Source organism: Pseudopodoces humilis, chromosome 10 (genome assembly GCF_049639895.1).
Source record: "Pseudopodoces humilis isolate 2021_Gansu_Grassland_sample_001 chromosome 10, ASM4963989v1, whole genome shotgun sequence".
Taxonomy (NCBI): domain Eukaryota; kingdom Metazoa; phylum Chordata; class Aves; order Passeriformes; family Paridae; genus Pseudopodoces; species Pseudopodoces humilis.
In genome coordinates this window covers 13896095-13915122 of record NC_142209.1, presented here as the reverse complement: position 1 = coordinate 13915122, position 19028 = coordinate 13896095, and the positions used below count along the sequence as shown (strand labels likewise).

At 40.1% G+C, this 19028-nt stretch overlaps 1 protein-coding gene across 2 annotated transcripts in view; it reads right to left on the bottom strand.

The window, feature by feature from the left end:
• Positions 1-19028, bottom strand: part of DPYD (dihydropyrimidine dehydrogenase) — a 345448-nt gene that overhangs the window by 47653 nt on the left and 278767 nt on the right. For both annotated transcript variants that reach the window (XM_005520957.3, XM_088060496.1), the window contains exon 19: positions 18177-18319. In XM_005520957.3, the coding sequence (XP_005521014.2) occupies positions 18177-18319 (143 nt within the window). The remainder of the gene's footprint in view (positions 1-18176; positions 18320-19028) is intronic.

Genomic DNA, 19028 nt, shown 5'->3' with positions numbered 1-19028 from the left:
ACCACAGACTTGCTGAGGCTGGAAAGCCTTTCTTGAGATCTTGTTCAACCTCCAGCTCAGAGAAGGGTCAACTACAGGAGTCTACCCAACATTGTATCCAGTCAGGATTTGAATATCTCCAAATACAGAGACTACACCTCTCTGGGGAGTCTGGTTCAGTGTTCAGTCTCCCTTGCAGCATTTTTCTTATATTTAAATGGAATTTCCTTTGTTTCAGTTTGTGCCCATTGTTTCTTGTCATTCCACTGGATAGTCCTGAGATGACTCTGGATTCAATGGAAGTGTCTCAGCAAGCAGCACTCATTAACCTGACCTGTTAGTATGAGGTGAGCATTGCCAGGCACAGAACAGAACAATCCCCTTCTGCCACTCAGTGCAACTGGGAGGCCAGGCCACTTTATTTTAGGTACTTGAGAAGCACAGATAGCAATATAGCTTTATAAACATATGAATACATATAGTGATCCCTGACCTGCAGAGCTTAACATGTAAACACAAAACTACTGACAGAAGAAAATAGCCTAACCATTTACATGGGTTCTTCTAGAACATGTTGGGGCTATCAGCTCGGGCTTAAGCCCACAGAGATCCCCAACCAAACTGACAACTGAATAAAAAAAATCCCTGACTGTTGTCTGAATACCTTCTCATTAGCTAAACTCTAATCAGCCATCAGTGACGAGCTGCAGGGTTGATCGAGTGTCATTAATTATCAGTCCCTGGAAATGCTCTGAAATTCCAGATGTGTCAGTGTTTTCAGCCTCTGATTCAGCTTTTATTGTAAAAGCTGAAAGGAATGCTCCTGATTATACCTTGACTCCATGCACACATAGTGAACACAGCAATGAAACAGCCACCTACTTTAGAGCATGAACTGGTGCACACGGACATGCACAAACACATCCACGCTTCTTGGATGTGGAAACACACTTTAGATCATAATTGACATCAGCACTTAAAAAGCACAGGAAATACACTATTGTTTTCCCCATTTCAGAAATGACAATACATTCCTGAAGACAGGTACACATCACATTGGGAAATACCATATATTACTGATGAACAGGAAAAAAATAAGGGCAAATTATAAAACAAGCACAATAACATTCTCTATGTGGTGCATTTACATAACAAAAAAATCTGTTTCTCTGGAGAAACAGTGTGGGCATTAATTAGGTCTGTTATAACTTCCAGAGGCTTCAAGACTGGGTTTTTATGGGCATTTTTTTGTTTGTTTTTTTGATGGCAATTATAGACAGCATCATGATTACTTCCCATACAGGTTATTTAACTGCAAAATTCCACTGATGCTTATTGAATCTTTTTTGTAGAGCAAGGAACTCTCTAGGTTTTTTAATGCATGGTTAACACTTGTATTATCTACTCTTATACTAAAACTGTAAAAAAAAATGCAGTTAAAAGCCACGTCATGTCACTTGAAACAAGTTCAGACACTTTTGTCAAAATCCTGAAATATTTTGACAGGATGTATACACATGAGATACACATGAGGATACCTATAATAACCTTATAAATAAAGAGGCTTTTACTGTTTTCCAGCTTGTGGTGCAGTGTTATGAACTGCAGTAATAGAAAAATGTATGGAAGATAATAACACACTAAGAGCTAACTATTTGATCCTTGTGATTCTATATGCAGCGCACTATTTGTCTTCCCTGGAAAGCCAAGAAAGTTCCAGAACTGAAGGCAAAATGCAATTTTTAAGAAAAATGTGAATCTCTGCACTAAAGAAAAATGTTACGTGACATGGAAAGGCTTAGAACAAACAAGTGGTCTCAAACAATCCTCCTCTTCTGTAGAAACCTTATGACTGTGGTGCCCAGTGGTGTGGATAATTAGCCAAAGATACGCCTTTCACTGATTTCACTGGGATAAAAGCAAGTGCTTATGTTTATGGGCCTTTCCTAGAACAAGAAAGCTTCAAACATTAACACATACAAAACCAACTGAAATAGTTTTGCCATGTTTTTGGCAAATTCCAAAATTCTGAGCTTATGTTGCACAAATCAGATGGTGAGATTTGTATTTTAGGCTTACAGTATCTTCCATCAATCAGTGTAGAAGCTGCATTTTAAAAGGTGGTGAACAAAGTCACGATAAAAGGTTGCCCTGACCCATCAGCCATGACAATTTCTACACCACAGAGAGAGGTTTTTAGCATCATACCTGGCTGCCTCTGAATCACCAGTTTAAATGACATTGTGTCCTCCTTTCAGCACAAGAGAAGTGCCAGGGCAACAGACCAGGTGAGATTCACTCAGGCATCCAGAAAAATCACAGAAGAACTGAACCGGCCCATCTCCACACCTCATTAACGCCCCCAGCTTTGCTCCAGCTGCTTGCACTGGGAACAGGCACCTGCCTCCCTGCAAAGCTCAGGGCTGAGCCCGAGCCCCCTCTGCTGCAGCCCAGATATTGCTCTATCCAAAACAGTTGCTACCACCTCTCATGTCATGTCTTATTAAAGCACCTCAGGAGGAGATGGAGGCGAGAAGCGCTGCGTACACCATGTCCGTGCCTCGCACACCGATGGAGCAGCAGCAGGAACTGCAGCCAGCCCTGCCCGCCCAGCCCCTCCCCTCAGCATCAGGCTGGTACCCACCGGGCACAGCACAATGTGCTTACCTTTGGACCCTGAAGCAAAAGGCTGAACAGCACTGAGACTTCACAAGTGAGAACACAGCCCTGTTGTGCTGTGCCAGAGCAGTGCTCTGTACCCCGTGGCCAACAGAGGCTGCCTATGGACAAGTGCACGAAGCAGAGCGCGCCCAGACCCATTGCTCGTGTGGTTTGTCAGCCCAGGTCTGGCAAGCGGCAGTGCTGGGACTTTGCACAGCAGGGATGGCACCTGTTTAATATCCCTTAATCCTAAATAATCCAAGTGGATCTGTTTAATGAGTAAATTAACATTCAGCTGTTCACTGACCCAGCCTTTCACCTGAAACATTTAAGCAGAAAGTATCTGCTGTGGAAGATGAGAGACTGGCCCTGTGGAGCATCCTATGGGGCAGAGTGAAGTCCAGGTCACAACAAAGCTGTCAGCTGTACTTCTGACAAGTGCTGTCCTGCTGTTTTGCATGTGTTGGTCTCTAGCTTTGGACTAGAATTTGGACTGGATGAGAAAGGTGCTGCATTTTTCCTGTTTAGGCAGGCAACATGTATTATTCTTATTGCACAAATATGCAGGGAGGTAAGTTTGCACAAGCTTGGTTTCACTGCATTGCCTGGCTCTGTCTACTACTACTACTACTACTATTGTAGTAGTAGAACTGCTATGATTTAATTTTTAACATTGCATCTCCTGCCTTTTCTCCCAGATCCAGACTCAAATGATTGTCCCTTACATCCCAAAAGAGACACCTGGGCCAACATGCAATGTATGATCAATTACACTGTGCTCTCAGTATTCCAAAATCTAAAACTGCTCAGTGTAAGCTGCAACTGTAAGTTACAATTCTAATCTATACAGAAATGCCTGAGATAATAAAAGACACAATACCTACTTGGCTACTGGTAAACATACACCAAATTATCTGATTGGGGAATGGGGATGCAAAATGAATCACAGGTTAAGGCTCTAAGTAAAACTGTTCTGCAAAATGCAATGATGGGAGAGGCCCACAGAAGTCTCTGCTGACATCTTTAAAAATAAATGACCAGTCTGTTCTATTACTAAATAAACATCAAAACTGAGTTTAACTTTGTCACAGGAATTAGAGACATTACAAGTTTTACTTGAGGAACTGGAGTAAATTGTAAGAAGATAATTATCATGTAAAATAATTTTTACAAGTTACAAGATTTTAATTAAATATTCAAACAAATCTGAAACTTTTAATTCATATATTATGAAGAAAAGTTCACTACTGGTGACAAGTACTTCCACATCAGTCACAAAGCATTGTAAATGCCTTTGCTGTTAGCAGAATCATTACACAACAAAGAGATTCCAATTTCTGAGGCGTTTACAGAGGCAAATCCCCTGCACTGTTTGAGAGCTCTGTCTGTGTAAGACCTTTCAGTTTTGTCCAGAGCCTGTTGTTTCTAGAAGCAATGGGGAAAATACCCAGACATTAAATTAATTTCTGTTTCACTCTCTACAAAAATGGAAGTTGTTACTATCCAAACTTTGGCATATCCTGAGGGACTGTGTGGAAGACCTGTGCCATCCATGCAGAATTTGGACAGAGGGCCTGAGGCATTTCCAGACAGACCACCCAGTAAAGCAATTCCTGTTCAGTGCATTTTCCCTTTGGGAGATCTTGTAGAGGAGAAATCTTTTTCTGTAACACTAGAAGAGGAAAAAGCGAAGTCTTCCTCAGGCTGGGCAGTCTCTCTTACCCCAAGACCTTCTGGTTTTACATAAACTTACTATTATATGGCAAAATTCCAGATGGACAGGTGATGATGGGGAAGATGGAGCCAAAAATGAACCCCAGTCCCTACCTGCATTTTTCTATTCTATCAATAGCTGGGATTTCAGCAGAGGCCACAGAGGAGATGCAGATCTAGACATGCTTGTGTCAGTTTTTCCCTACACTACTTTTACCCAACAAGAGGAATTGCATATAATCTCATATACTGCTAGATGACCTCAAAAGACTGGAGCAGGTCAGAGAATCTAGCCTGTTCAATAATAGTTGTTTTGCAAGAAAAGGGTAAGTATCCTTGGTGTGACAAGATCCATGCGAACAAAAATCCTGCAATGTCTGGCAGCTGTTGTGCTCCAATTTGAAATTGTTTCAAAGCACTCTTAGAAGGCTTTGCAAGTGAGGAATTTGTTCTGGGAGACAATAGCTTGGAGAAAATTTTAATTTTTACACCCCTCTGAAATATATGTATCTCTCTCCAGGATATGTGTGTGTAAAATAATTGTCACTTTTATGAAAACAGAAGTATCAGTAAGGAGGCAGATGGGTGGCAGTGATACACGGTCTAGAAGTAAGGAGATTGATGGGTATATATTTGTATATACAAATGCAAATCACATAGCTTGACTGTTCTACCATATTAGTTTCCATTTGTTGTAGCTGTACAACATCAAAGCAGTGATGTCTCCGTATATTGCATTTAGTGGTAATGTAACGGACTACCAAAAAAAAAATCAAAGTGAGAGTTTCTAAGTAGTTTCCTGGCAATTGAGACAGCAGGCTCTTTCATCTGTGCTGTAACTGTGGCAGTGCATTGATTTAAACTCCTTCTGAGATCTCAAATGCTTTTATATTTGTAGGTCTCACTGGCTGCTTTCTTTTTGCCTTTTTCCCCCTTCAAATGATAAAATTCTAGCATTTAGCAGAATGCCATCTTGCTTCCCCAAAAGATGGAGACTTATTTCATCTTTGGTTCTTCACTGCACAGGATTTGTAAATAAAATAGCTCTCAAAATGCTATTTGATTAAGAAATTGGCCTTTGACTTCACGATTTCTAATATTCTGACCACAGCAAAGAGATAAACAACTCTGAGATACCTGTGAGAGGGTTACAATGCATTAACAATTGTGCTTTGCCATTAATTTGGTTGACTCTCTCTGAAATATTTTTACTGGTATGCTCAAATGGTAAACAAAAGGTCTACTATTTTATACTATAGTATGTTTTCAATTTTGGCATTAATCATCTTCCTGCAGAAGCTTTCTTTTTCTGTCAAAAATTCTTCCTGATAAGTATTGAAGACATAAATTAGCCTTCTTGTTGGAGAAACATTTATGAATGTCTAATCTGTTATTTAATGTACAGTTGAAGCTGCTGCTTTCTTGATTAGGTTCTATTGATTAGGATTCTTTTCTAGGAAAAAATCCCCGAAGCTGTGAATGAATGCAAGATGGTTCAGGAAGGATTCTATTTGTGCCCACCTGTGTATCTACATGAGTCGCCAACATTAAAAAGCTAATTTTATTGTAGAGGGCAAAAGCATTATGATAATCTGGGTGAGACATACACAATTTAGGATTTATTCTCAAAGGGAGCTAGCAAAAATTGACTTGACTAAAGGGAGATCTTTCTGGTCCATGCAATCTATATGCTGCATAGCTCTTGCCTGTGGAAATGAAAATGTATGTTTTCTAGCCCCTGTACAATAATTTAGATGTGCCCAGATCTCCAAAGCAAAAAGCAGCAGACGCTGCACAGGTTGTCTGACACAGCGCTCATAATAATGTGTCAAGAGCTGCAATGTGAGAGCATACAGACAAATAAAATCTCCTCTGAGAGGCGTTTCTGTGCATACAACCTTCAGGACACCAAAGTCTATGGAAAGGCTGCCTCCTCCTCATGTCTCGTTGAACACCGACTTACCAGAACATTAAATATGTAGCCTAAATTATCCTTTCTATCTAATTAGTACTTCTGCTGGAGGCTGGTAGGATTAAGAACATTAGGGTTTATCAGACAATGTGGTACAATCTCAGGAATAAAACCTTGAGACTCTTTGTTTTAAAGAACAAATTTGTGAAAAGAAAAAGCTTCCAAAATATTGATATAGTACAGATGGAAAGATTTGATTCACTCACATTAGCTGCTTAAATGACTCTAGAGATACAGATTAGCAGATGGGATGTTACTTAACAAGTCTTCAGATACTGGATCAACGCAAAACTGAATTGCATGATAGCTGATAGCCTTTTTAAAATGTTACAACTGAACTAATATACATGAGCTAATGAACTACTATTTGTTTCAGAGTCTAATACAGTTTTCAGAAAGCAGTTTGAAGGAATCAAATATTACATCTATGAATTGTCTGAATTATGGGGAAAAAAAACCCACCTAACCTTTTTTACTGAGTCTGAGACTTACAAGTCCTAATGAATGGAGGGCTTACTAGTGATACTTTGAGGGATAACACACAGAAGATTCAAAGATGCTAATAACTCCAGGCTCTGAAAAGCAGGCAACCATTCACATATGGCTTAAGAAATCTATATTGAAAAAATAAATTAAAAAAAAAGGACTGGATAGTTCTATGCCATTGTGGGTCTCAGTAGGTCAGTGAAGAATTTCAGATATTTTGTTATACCTCAAGAAATTTCATCAGACAATCTTGAGATAAATAGTCATTATAATCAAAAGTGCAGGCTAATGTCAGTAAATAATGGAGCTCAAATTAAAGGAAGAAGGTCTCCAGCCTATGCAAGACAAGCTTATGGGATAAATGCTTTATTTCCTGCAACAGCTTGGATCCTCTCTACAACAGGACAACATAATGCTGCCATGGTGTGAAGCAGAGCTGAGCTGGCACTTGGGGAGCATGGAGGCAGGGACCGCAGGTACGGGAATGCGGAGGCAGCAGCTGGGCAGCAGGAAGGGCCCCACAGCGTGTGCTGAAGCCACAGCAGCCTGATGACACAGGCTTACAGAAACACTTCCCCAGCACCAGGGGGATGGCTACTCTTCCTGGCAGAGAGACCTCAAAGCACCTGACTTTGGGGTCAAAGTCTGCAAGACAGATCTTGTTCGTGTAGTACACTCCAGCAACCCTGGGCAGTTGTGAGTAGCCAGCGATGAAGGGGGAGAAAAAAGCTGAGAATCCATTAGCCACTTATCAGGAGGGCACGGCAGGAGATAAGAGCACTATAAGGGATCCTTTAGGAATGTTATCCAATGCATTAATTCCTAGCCTACTCAAATGTATTTTTCCTCCCCCCAAGTTCTCCACTGCCAATTAATGTATCTTTGATCTAAATAGCTAAACTGGGTGTTTGGGGGTGGGAAACTGGTACTTATCAAGGGACCCTGAATGATGCAATTTTGTATCCCATGTCTTTGAGAGGGGAAATGCAGAATAAATCAAGAATTTTCAGAAGGCTCCCTGAGGTAACTGTGTTTTTTTTTCCCTGTCAACCACCCCTAGAGGAATGGTTATATTTCCTTATCTCACTAAAGCATTCTGTCAGTTCTTGGAACTACAAAGTGGACCTTTATGCAGTAGGTGGGCACATACACCAAAAAAAGTGCTGATCATGATCATCTTTCCTAAGAAAACAAATACGATTCCACATGCCTTGAGCATTGAGGACTCTGGGAAACAGCTTCATAATCAGCCATGTATAGCAAATTGTATCATTGTACTGCAGATCTACAAAATGAATGATAGCTGTGAAAGCAGATGAACTAACTCCCCTGTGTAAACAGTCCAATCACATATAGAGGTTCTACAACTACCTTTAAATACATGCTGAATATCACATCATATTTCATTTCTTAACACCCAAAGGTCTTGCCTCTCTCTTATAAGTACTGTTCTGGAAAATTACATCCTTCAGCTTTCCCAGTGGTTCTGCAGCTGCTGGAACAGCATCACCAGATGTGTCAGGTAGATGTAGATTTATTTGACCCATTTCCACAAGCCATACCCTTCAGCTCCAAAGAAATTTCTATAGCAGGTACCAATTAAGTCACTCAGATCTGGTGGTTTGATGATAAAATTCATCAAGTAACATTACACCGCAGTTTGCAGTGTTTTTAAGTTTTGGTTTCTGAGAGCAAGCCAACAGGAATACCATCATCTCTAGAATCAGGCCTATCCCGTTTTTGGAAAGGTGCATTTGTCAGAAATGAGAGTAGTTCTAGGAAAGCACACTTTTCAGCAAAGAATGGTGTTCTAAAAATCATGTGGAAAAGAGTTTCAGAATTACCAACATGTACTGTTTGACAACATGGAATGCAATGGCTCCATTTAACTTGAAAATGTCTGTTTTGCAATCCAAGTTAATTGGAATGAAAAGGTCAAAACCAAAATATGTTGCAAAAAGATTGAAACAGATTTGATTCACCCAAATAATATTTTTTTCTTTAAATGTGTTAATTCCACACGTTTTTAGAATTTTGATTATCAGTCTAAACTGGAAAACTTTTCCATGCTTAAACTTCTCTGTGACAGAATAACTATTTCCTCATCACTGGCAATAGTCAGTCTCATTAATGCCTAACAGTTTCAGGGTAGACCTTCAGTGTTCATCCCAGGACACTCTGAATCAGACACAGCAGGGACTTGAGATCTATTTTGATTAAATGAAATTTGTCAATGAAAAACAGTTCCCTCAAAGAAATTTTCAACAAATTCTAATGAGAACCATCTACTAAGGGACATCCTCCTGTGACCAGAATTTTGAAAGCTGCAGACCTCTCAAAATCAAACAGAAAAGCAATTTTTATATCTTGGAACCTCAATTCAGTCCTGCAATGATTAACCCCTCATCCTTGTGAGTCTTTCCCTCTAGTACTCTCACATTATATTTCAGCTAAAATTACTTTCATCCTTTATCAGCTTGCCTGTACGAATTTGTGCAGCAGCTGCTGTGTCCATTGAAGAGTGAGATTCATGTGAACAAAATAGTTCTAACCCTGTGAATCCTTCGTGTAGGAGATAAAAACCCACTTCCACATTTCCTTAGGGATTGTTTTACCTATCTCCATCCAAATAATAAATATCAGCAAGAAAAGCAGCAACATAACTCATGACATTGAAGGAAGTTAAACCTTTTCTTAAATGTACTGCCAGCTTCCAAAATACCAGCTTAGAAAAATAATGATTTCTCTTTTTTCTTTTGTTCTAATTGCACGGATAAAAGAACCCCTCCTCAGTCAGATCAAGCTGTGTCAGGGGGCTTGTGCTGTAACAGGACAAAAATTATTGCTTCCTCCTTCCTGGGCAAAAACCCCACTTTTCTACCCTGGGAAAAGTGGAAGATCAGTGACCAAACTGCAGCTAGCCCAGCACCAAGCCCCAGTGGAGCTGCACAGCAGTGCATTCCTGTGCCAGTGTGGGCTCCAGGACCATGCCTTCCCTGAGCACAGCCTCTTCCACTGCCTGCTTTCCCTTTCTTCCTTTCACTGCCAGGTACATCCTCTGACTGAAAGATTAACAAAGCTGCTATGATACAAAAAGGAAAATTTCTTAAACATGTATTTTCTGTGTATGACTGACAATTCCATGAAGAACTATGATGGCAGAGTTTTGCAATACTGAATGTTTTACGTTCTCCCTTTTTGGAAAACAAGTCTCCTACGGTTAAAACACATATAACACAAAAAAAATCCCAGAAAAACCAACCCCATGGGAATTTTCCTAAGTAATTATTGGAGATGGCAGAAAGGAATAAAGAAACAGCATTTTCCACTGTGGTTATCTTGCCTTCTATTTATTTTCAATATCCAACAAGGAGCCGGGTACAGTTTCAGATTCAATTTCCAGTCACCTCCACATGTACTCAAGGGAACTCAGTCTTCATGTCTGAAAGCAACCTGAGCTGAGTAGAACAACTTGCCTGTAATTTCATCAACAATTAACCAAGACTCTTGTGAAGAGTCATCTCCATGCTGCATTTACTTTGTAAACTTCAAACAAACCTCGCTTGGTGTCAATTCACACCATGTGCTTTATCTACATGGAGAACAGCTCTGTGCATGTTCATGCAAGAGAGCAGCAGCATGAATCCACACCAGCAGCGTGAATCCACATTAAAAATAGGTGCAGCAGCACTGGGTTTTCAAAGGATGAGCAATATTGTGGATCCTTGGGAGAGATGGAGAAAAACATATTGCCAAAGCAATTATTCTTCCCATCACCTCAATTCTGAAAGTGCCTGTGTTGCCAGACCCAGGGAAGAAGGGTAGACACCCAGGCAGAGCAGCAAAGGGGAGCAGACCCAGTGCTCCCAGGAGAACAAATCCCCTGCAGAGGCCAGGAGTGACTTCTATAGGGCAGCATTTGAACTGATGCTCAGCTGAGACCTAATTGTTAGTAAATAATTATTACCATACAGTGATAGTTGAAACTACTTTGCATGAGAATTCATTACAAGAATGACAAATAGCAATTGTTACAGAATGAGCTTTAATTCATTCTTACAAATTTATGAAATAACAATCCTATCTATGCAGACTTCATTTACTAGCTGGTGAAATGAGCAGAAAAAAAGGAAAGCTAATAGATAATTCCCCTAAGCAGCTCGAAATAAAATGTAGAACTAATGCAAAACTGCACAAAATAAAAGGCATTATTAGTGTTGAATTTTGTCTGTAACTTTACAATGTGCTGAATTGAATATTGCAATTTTTCATTAAAAATGGCAAAATAGTATGTAAGAATCAATAATGAAAACCTGTTCTAATTTGATGTCTTTTACAACCATAACAAAAAAACTTTATAGATTGTTTTTGTCAAATTCTGATTTCCTTTAAAAGAAATTCTCACAGAAGATTCTCACTATCAATTAGCAATTTCTCTCCCAATCGTCTATAATGGAGCAAGTGTGGCAGTTCACTAATTACTTTTTGTTTTATTAGCAAAGACAGACAGTTGAGAACAGGTTGAATTTCTGTAATTAGCACTGGGCTAGGAAAAAAACAGAAAATAATGAAATGTTTTCAGAAGTGAATGCTTGGGTATGTCTGTCCCAACTCTTTTCTCTCTTTCACATTCATTTTTCTTAGGATTTTATGTCGACACGTTCAAACAGCACTTTGTTCCTTCTTTTGTTTCTGCATGTACTGCAAATTTCATCTCTGCAGAGAACGGCCACTCCATTCAGTGCTGTATCCATTGAAGACTTTTCTCAGTGCGTGGCTCTGTGAGCAGTGGAGCTAATGATATCTGGCTTCCAGCAGCTCTGTGTCTCCTGGTTGGGTTCTCTGACGTCTAATAAGGTGTGACTGCCAATTAAAGCCTTTCCTGTGGCTGACACAATCCTAACAGCGCTGTCCCATGCGGGTTCTCAGAGGTCTAATAAAGGTGAGCTCATAGTGTGCTTGTGCTTACAGTGAAGGAATGCAGCTACTCTCTCTCCTTTGCCTTTTCTGTTTCTCAAAATTTGTTAGAGTAAAACACTTTCTCCCTTCTGGCAAATTTCAGTGCAAATGGCCACAAAACCTCAAATGTGCTGGAAGATACTCAAATGGATGTACAAATACCTATCAAGTTTCTTTGGAAATACAGTCTAAAAACTTTCTTTCTACAGGAGACTACACTTATCTCAATCAAAGGACTTACATCTGAAAAGTGGTTTTGCCTTAAGTGGCATTTTTTTCCTTAAAAAAAATCTTGGTGGGTTTAAAGTACCATCCCTCGAATCTTGTGTCATATCATTTTTGTAGCCTGACACTGCATCCAGCAACCTATTCTTCCCTCATCAGTTTTAATGATGAGAGAAGAATTAGGTCTAGCAGCTTAACTTCTCTGTGTCATGGACAGCTTTGTACAGAGAGGTTTTGTTCTTCTACCCCTAAAGCAGCAGCCTGTGTCAGAAACTTCACAGCGTCCAGCTGGTGCCCAAGTGTGCCTCTTCTAGGGCTTATCCGCCCTTGGAGCACTCTCTCCTGGCACAGAGCAAAGCCTGCAGCCTGTGTTCCCCCCATGTGCTGGGGTAAAGATAGGCAGGGGGCAGAGGAAGGGCAGTGGGCTCTTTGGGAGTCCAGGCAGGAGAAGCACAGCCTTGCTCTGCCACACTTATGGCACCCTGTGGCAGTTTGAGACTTGCAGCAATTCACCCGACTGCATTCTCCTCATACAGGGCTGAGACAAAGGATTCTTTGTCTGCATTCAAAATCATGGCTATTCATTGCAAGACAAAGTATTTTTTCCCCAATGATTATCAGTAGAAACTTAACCTGGAATTTCAAAACACAGGGCCAGCTCCCTCACTCCCCTGCTCTGCACTCCCATGATTTGAATGCCTTTTAGTTCTTTAGTCTGCACTAAATGGCATGAATGGTAATTCCAAGATGAGAATTTTTTGGCCTGATCTAATCCTCACTTAACTAAGGTATTGGAGTCTTCACTGACTTCAACAGACACTGACACAGACTAAAAAGAAGAGTAATGAAGTACATGGAGAACCAGATCTCTACTTTGCAGTTCTGTAGCCATAAAAAAAGGTATAGAGCTCCTTACAGGGTTTCACATTTGCACAAGTACAATAACAATACTGTCTCATGGATCAAGTCCCACGATTTTGTGATGGAAAAGCCTGTTTATTGACGCACAAAGGGCCATCCTGCTGTTATAAAAATCTCTCAGCTAAATGCTTCAGTAAAAAGCCTACTGAAGAAAAAATAATAATCCAATTGTCCTGAATCCCTTGAGACTTTTGTTCCAAAGAGGTACCAACAAGAAGGCTTGTTGAAAATGTTAAAAATCCACAAGCAGTCTCACAAAAACCACCGTGTTCCACACTGGAGGGAGAGTTTATCTTACAGAGGCAAAACTCATCACTATTGCTTTCCTGTGATGGGCTGTCCCATTTCCAGAACAGTTTTCTTCTTCCTCCTGAGGTCCCACCCACAAGTGGTGCTGGGCAGGAGAGAGGGGCGTGGGGCAGCTCCAGCTTCATGGCAGCTCTGCCTGTGCTGGGGCACACTCCCACCCTCTTCCCTTGCCCGAGAGATGAGGAGGGCCACGGGGCAAGGCCTGGAGGCAGCAGGTGCACATGGGCTGAACACAACGTGGTGAGGACAAGAGCACAGCGCCCACTGGAACGGCACTGCAAGGCAGGCATCCCAGCCAGGACAAGAGCGAGGTGAGGGAGGATGAAGGTGGGTCAGAGAAAGGGCTCAGGGCAAAGCCACAGCTCTTTGCCTGTGCTGCTTTGAGAAGCAGCATTCCATGGGTGGATTTTAAATCATTACTGGGTAGAAAACCCTACAGACATCCATTTCTGCAACTGAGGACATATGTGACCTCTAAACTTTGTGAGAGAAGACATTTATTTGAAAAGGAATCCGTATTCTTTACATGAAAATGAGCAATATTCCAGATGAACAAAGTATTCTATACCAGAGTATAATGCTGAAAGGTTCTACCATGAAACAGGTATACTTCAGAAAGTACCCCTTTGTTCTACCTCTTTTTTTTTAGTTACATCTGCTAGAAATAATGACTACAGAGTCTCTTTCAACAAAAGGTCATTTATGTCAGTGGACAGAACACAGAGAATCAGATCACCTGCTGTAATTGCAAATTAATGCTCTACTGCTAATGCATTAACTACACAATATTGATCTACAATTGAATCATACAGACTACTGTGAAGTGATTTTTACTTTAATATTTTTATGCTTTTATTGCTTTTTCCGTAATGCATTTTCTCTTTCCACTGGAATTTTCTATAATTGTTTCCCATTTTAATTTCCTGCAGCAAGATTACTTTAAAAATTGTATGTCTTTTTCAAAACCTTGCAAAAATCTAACAAACCATCAGTGTGACATGGTAAATCACATGCATGTTTCAAAACATGCAAAAAAATTTGATATACATCTATTTTTGATAAATCTGGGCTTAAGAAAAAGGTACTTAAATTAGAAATAAAAATACCTCAGCCTGACTGGAAAACTGTAAGAATGACAGGTATCACAAGTGCTTCTAGACATTTGTGGAGCTCCTGGTATACAATGAGTGTAAGATTATCTCCATATTATTATTTTATACAAATATTTTATATTTATTTATTTAATGCCTGTACTAAAAAGGGGTTGGTAGATTTAGGTATGTTAAAAAAGTTACAATGCTATGGAATCAGCTGAAGAATGACTGAAATGCTTCAGCATCTTTAATGAGAAATTAAAAAACTATTGGGAGTCTTTTTGCAAGTGTTTCTGAAATCCATGAAGGGGAAAAATGCTCTGTTAAATTGCTGTATAAAATCTTTAGCCCAGCTACTATTGACTACGATAATCTAGTTTGTTCTCCATACCTGCTACAAAATTCTTTACATCCAAACTGTTTTGTGAGTAACAATACTAAGATGTTACACTCCATCTTCTAAAGGAGGGGATAGAACATCTTTCTCTCCCCACACCATTTCCTAATATACCTGCTTAATACCACTTGAGGTGGTTATGGCATATAGCAAAATATGGCTAACCACCTGACTCTTGACTTGCAATCCTGTGTGTGAAGGTTTTGCAAATGAAAGACAAATCCCCATGTTTTAAAAATAAAAGCAATTGGAAAAAATTATGGAGAACTGATTGCAGGTGAAATATCTGCAGAGGAAAATCTGATCTCGTTTTAATGTAAGAACATTTATTATTCATAAACCTTTCTTCTAACAGATATGCTACATTGCAATGAAATCAACTCACACAAAGCCTTCTTATTATCCTAGGCCTTGAATGTCCCACTCCCACGGCAGAGAAGACACTGGACTCTTGTTGGGACACAAGGAGGGGAAGGGCAGTGGCTTCCCTTGAGTGGGGCTCCATGGTTAGATCAGTACAGCCTGTGCTGCCCTGCAGTATGGGACCATGTTCAGTGCTGGGTGATCTGACAGCCCCTACCCTTTTCAAGCACTGCTGGGTAACAGGGTGCTGAGAGCAGCGACACACCCCAGCTTTAAGCCCACTGCCTCTTTGGCACAGCTGAGCACAGAGGTGGCTCCATCACTGCAGAAGCCCAGGCTGCTTGCTTCCTTCCTCTGGATCAGTCATAAGGCATCCTTGTGGCTTTGGAAATGTGAAATCAGATCACAAAATGTGCAGTGTTGTGTCAGTCTGAGTGTCTCTTCAGAACCACCTCCAACAGTATCCAAAGCAGATACTTTAGATAAAGCTATCAGACACATATAGAATTTCCGCAGTATAGTCCCAGCTTCCACCTGTTTAACTCAGGGACTTGCTATGCAGTGAATCTTAAATATCATTCAGCAGATCACTTTATTTGATGCTGTCTACAAATTCTGTACTCACTGCATGTCAGTACTGAGAAAGCAGAAATGAATGTCAAAGCTGTAAACAACAGAGGTTGGGACTGCTGAAGGAGCGAGTTGGGCATTTGATACCAAGGACACATGCAAGAGATAGGGATTCAGGGAAAAGAATATTAGTTGGCTATTTGTATGACCTTGTTTAGAAGGAAAACAATGGAAATGAATCTCATAATCCTAACTGGGGTCCAAAGATGACCTCTGAAGATGAGGCTGTCTTCTTCTGTCTATCACAATGTATCTCATCTGAAAAGCAAATACATTTCAGTCTAGTCCCAGTAAGTGCCTTTCTTCCATGAGTCTCAATAGAGATTACTCATTTCCTTCTCCCTTCCATATGTCCTTCCCATCATGAGGGAAAGACTTATGGCCTGTATTCACAATCTTGCATGAAGCTTACTAAAGGCTTATTTTAAAATGGATGTAATCGAACTAGTTCAGATCCTTACCTATACCAGCCACTTTAAAATCCATTTATCTGAGATTAGTTTAAATGGCTTCCCTACTTTAGTGAAACAGAAATAAACCACTCAAACTGAGGATATTTTTGATCCAGAGGAGTTTAACATCAGTTCTAGAGATGACTTAAGTTAAATTGGTGAAATCTAAGGACAAAATACGAGTTTTTTCAGTATATCTGCGAAAAATTTGTTGAAAAGAGAAATTGTTCTGTAAAGTGCAAAAGATCTGTATAGATCTGAGTCATTTGTGGAAGCCAGTTTCAGAGAATTTGATTACTACTAAGAAGAAAAACAATAATGAATGTCTTGTAAATCAAATAGTCTTTCTCTTGAGCACTGACCGGGATGTCTGCATGAAATTATATTTCACAATTTCCCCATTAGCATTGGGACAAACCAACAGGAAAAGAAAATAAAGAATAAAAACCAAGCAGCAACACAGTCTATATAAAATAGAAGTGCAAAAATGACATTAAACCCCTGGATTTTTAGTCATCCAGAAATAGATACAGCAGACCTAGAATAGAAAATCATTTCATTCTGTGTAGCTCAGATCATGTAACATTGCTGCAGACAAAGCCATCGAACGTGCAGCTCTATTAGCAATAACAAATGAAATGCATCTAGAGCACTAAAAACATTTCCTTGCCAATCCTAATTTTTTTTTATAGACAAATGTTGCCATGTAATTTGCACCACTACTTAGTATTTATATGGAAGAAGCTCTCAGACAATTGTGTAAGAAAGGTCAATCTTTTATCTGTCCATGAAAAAGGAAAGTTTGAATCACTTTAATACAACTTAAAAAAAAAAAAAAAAAAAAAAGCAAATTGTATTAATAAATCCAAGGAACATAGCAAGTATGTAAAAAAGCCTTCTGCTTCAGCTTCCAGAGATGCTAACTTTGATGTGCATTAAAAAACCCAACCAAACCAAAATATTGAGCTGGCTTTTTTTTTTTTTTTTTTTTTTGGTGAAGCATAGCAAACAAATGACTAATCGCAGCAGTCACTGTAGCTGTGTAAAAAAGGTGGTCACACTGAATCTAATTTCAATGTCAAAGTGAATTGTGGGAATGAAACCACTCTAGTCATCCCATGGAGTGACACAAAGCCGATATTCACAGGATCCACAGCTGCTGTTGTCTATGGTGGGACCAACAGATAAACGGGCTGAACATCTACCAGAATGTAACAATATACAATGGAACAATGGACCATAAAGACCACCTGCTCCTCAGCCATTCTAACATACATGCTGCAGTGGTACCCTGACATGCCTGGCAGAGCAGGTAAGGGGCTGATTTTCGGCCAGTTTCCTGGTGCCTGTAACACGAGGCCACCAAGGCTTCCTTCCAGGACAGGGACTAAGCAACAATGCCTGTGTGGCCAGCAGCTCAAACCAGCCTCAGGCAATGCAAAGAGCCTGACTGCTGAATGCAGCTGACACCTGACTCCAGTGCAACGCCAGCACCTCATGCAGTGGGTGCAGCGCTCGCCTCCCGTCTCAATGAACATCCTTAAGGGACACAGATGCCTGGATAAACTAAAGTTACTTTAAACTGGCTCCCTGTGAGACCAACATAGTACTCTTTGGAAGCCCTCTCACCTTGAGAAGGCTCTTTGCAGAAAAGAAGAACAGAATACAGGAAGAACAGATAGGTCTAGGTTAACCCTGTGCCAACCCTGTCTGTATGACAAGGGAGAGAGATGTTTAAATTTTAAATCATCTCAGCCAGAGATAATGAATACTAACAGACTCATGGTCAGCCTTTTCCCAGGTTGGTATTGGTAACGCACAAAGTCTTCTTTTGTCAACTCTTCCTCCTCCTTCATGTGAAATGAATGTCTCTTAGCAAGCAGTATGAAGTTAAAAACATGAAAATTCTTTTCAGTGGTAGAAACTCCGCACTATCCAAATGCATGAAAGGAAGATCCATTACAATGTTAATCACAGTTAGCTGAACGTTAACATTTTAAAGAAAGATGCGGTACCTGTAAGACAGAAGCCCCACTGTGCAGAAACTGAAGGCCAGTCTCAGCAGAATCGATGCCTCCAGTTGCCAAGATGGGAAATCCTGGGAGAGCACGGGCAATGGCAGACACTGCGCGGAGGGCGATGGGCCGGATAGCGTTTCCTACAGAAAACCAGGACACTGGGTGAGCAACATCCCAACTGACCCTGATGGAACGTGCACATCCCTCATGGCACAGCAACATCAGGAACTAACATCTAAATCTGAGGTGAGGAGGTTATATTCATTTGTAAACTGACACCAAGTGGGTTTCAGGTGGTATCAACACTCGTACAGCAAATTTTGCGTGCGGCTGAAATACAGAAAATGGCAGAAATATTTGGATAAACAATTCAAAGCTAGCGTGAACATTTTAGCTGATGCTCAAAACAAAGACTAACAAAGTCTGAGACAGAAAGCAATACTTTACCATACACTGTAGATAAAGAGATCTATGTTTCTACATAAAGAATCAGGTTTTTAAATTTTAAATTTTGTCCAAATAAGAGAAAACATCTCATTTATGTTCAACTAAAAATTGCTTAAAGGTGCCATTTCACTGCACTTTACATTTCATATTTTATTTGTTTCCCCTTCTGGATGTTTGTAGATTCAGATAATTTTTAAAGTAAGCCCCCTATAACAATTAATGATAGTCAAATTCTCGAAAGAATAAAGTATATTCATTTATGGTAGTATCTCCAAAACTGGAGCTCATATTTCAAATGGTACATAGAGGTTGAGTCAGACAACACACCCTGCTATATTTAGAGGATTACGATTAAAGTCAATACACTGTATCTGCAATGCATCTGTTTTGACTACATTCTAC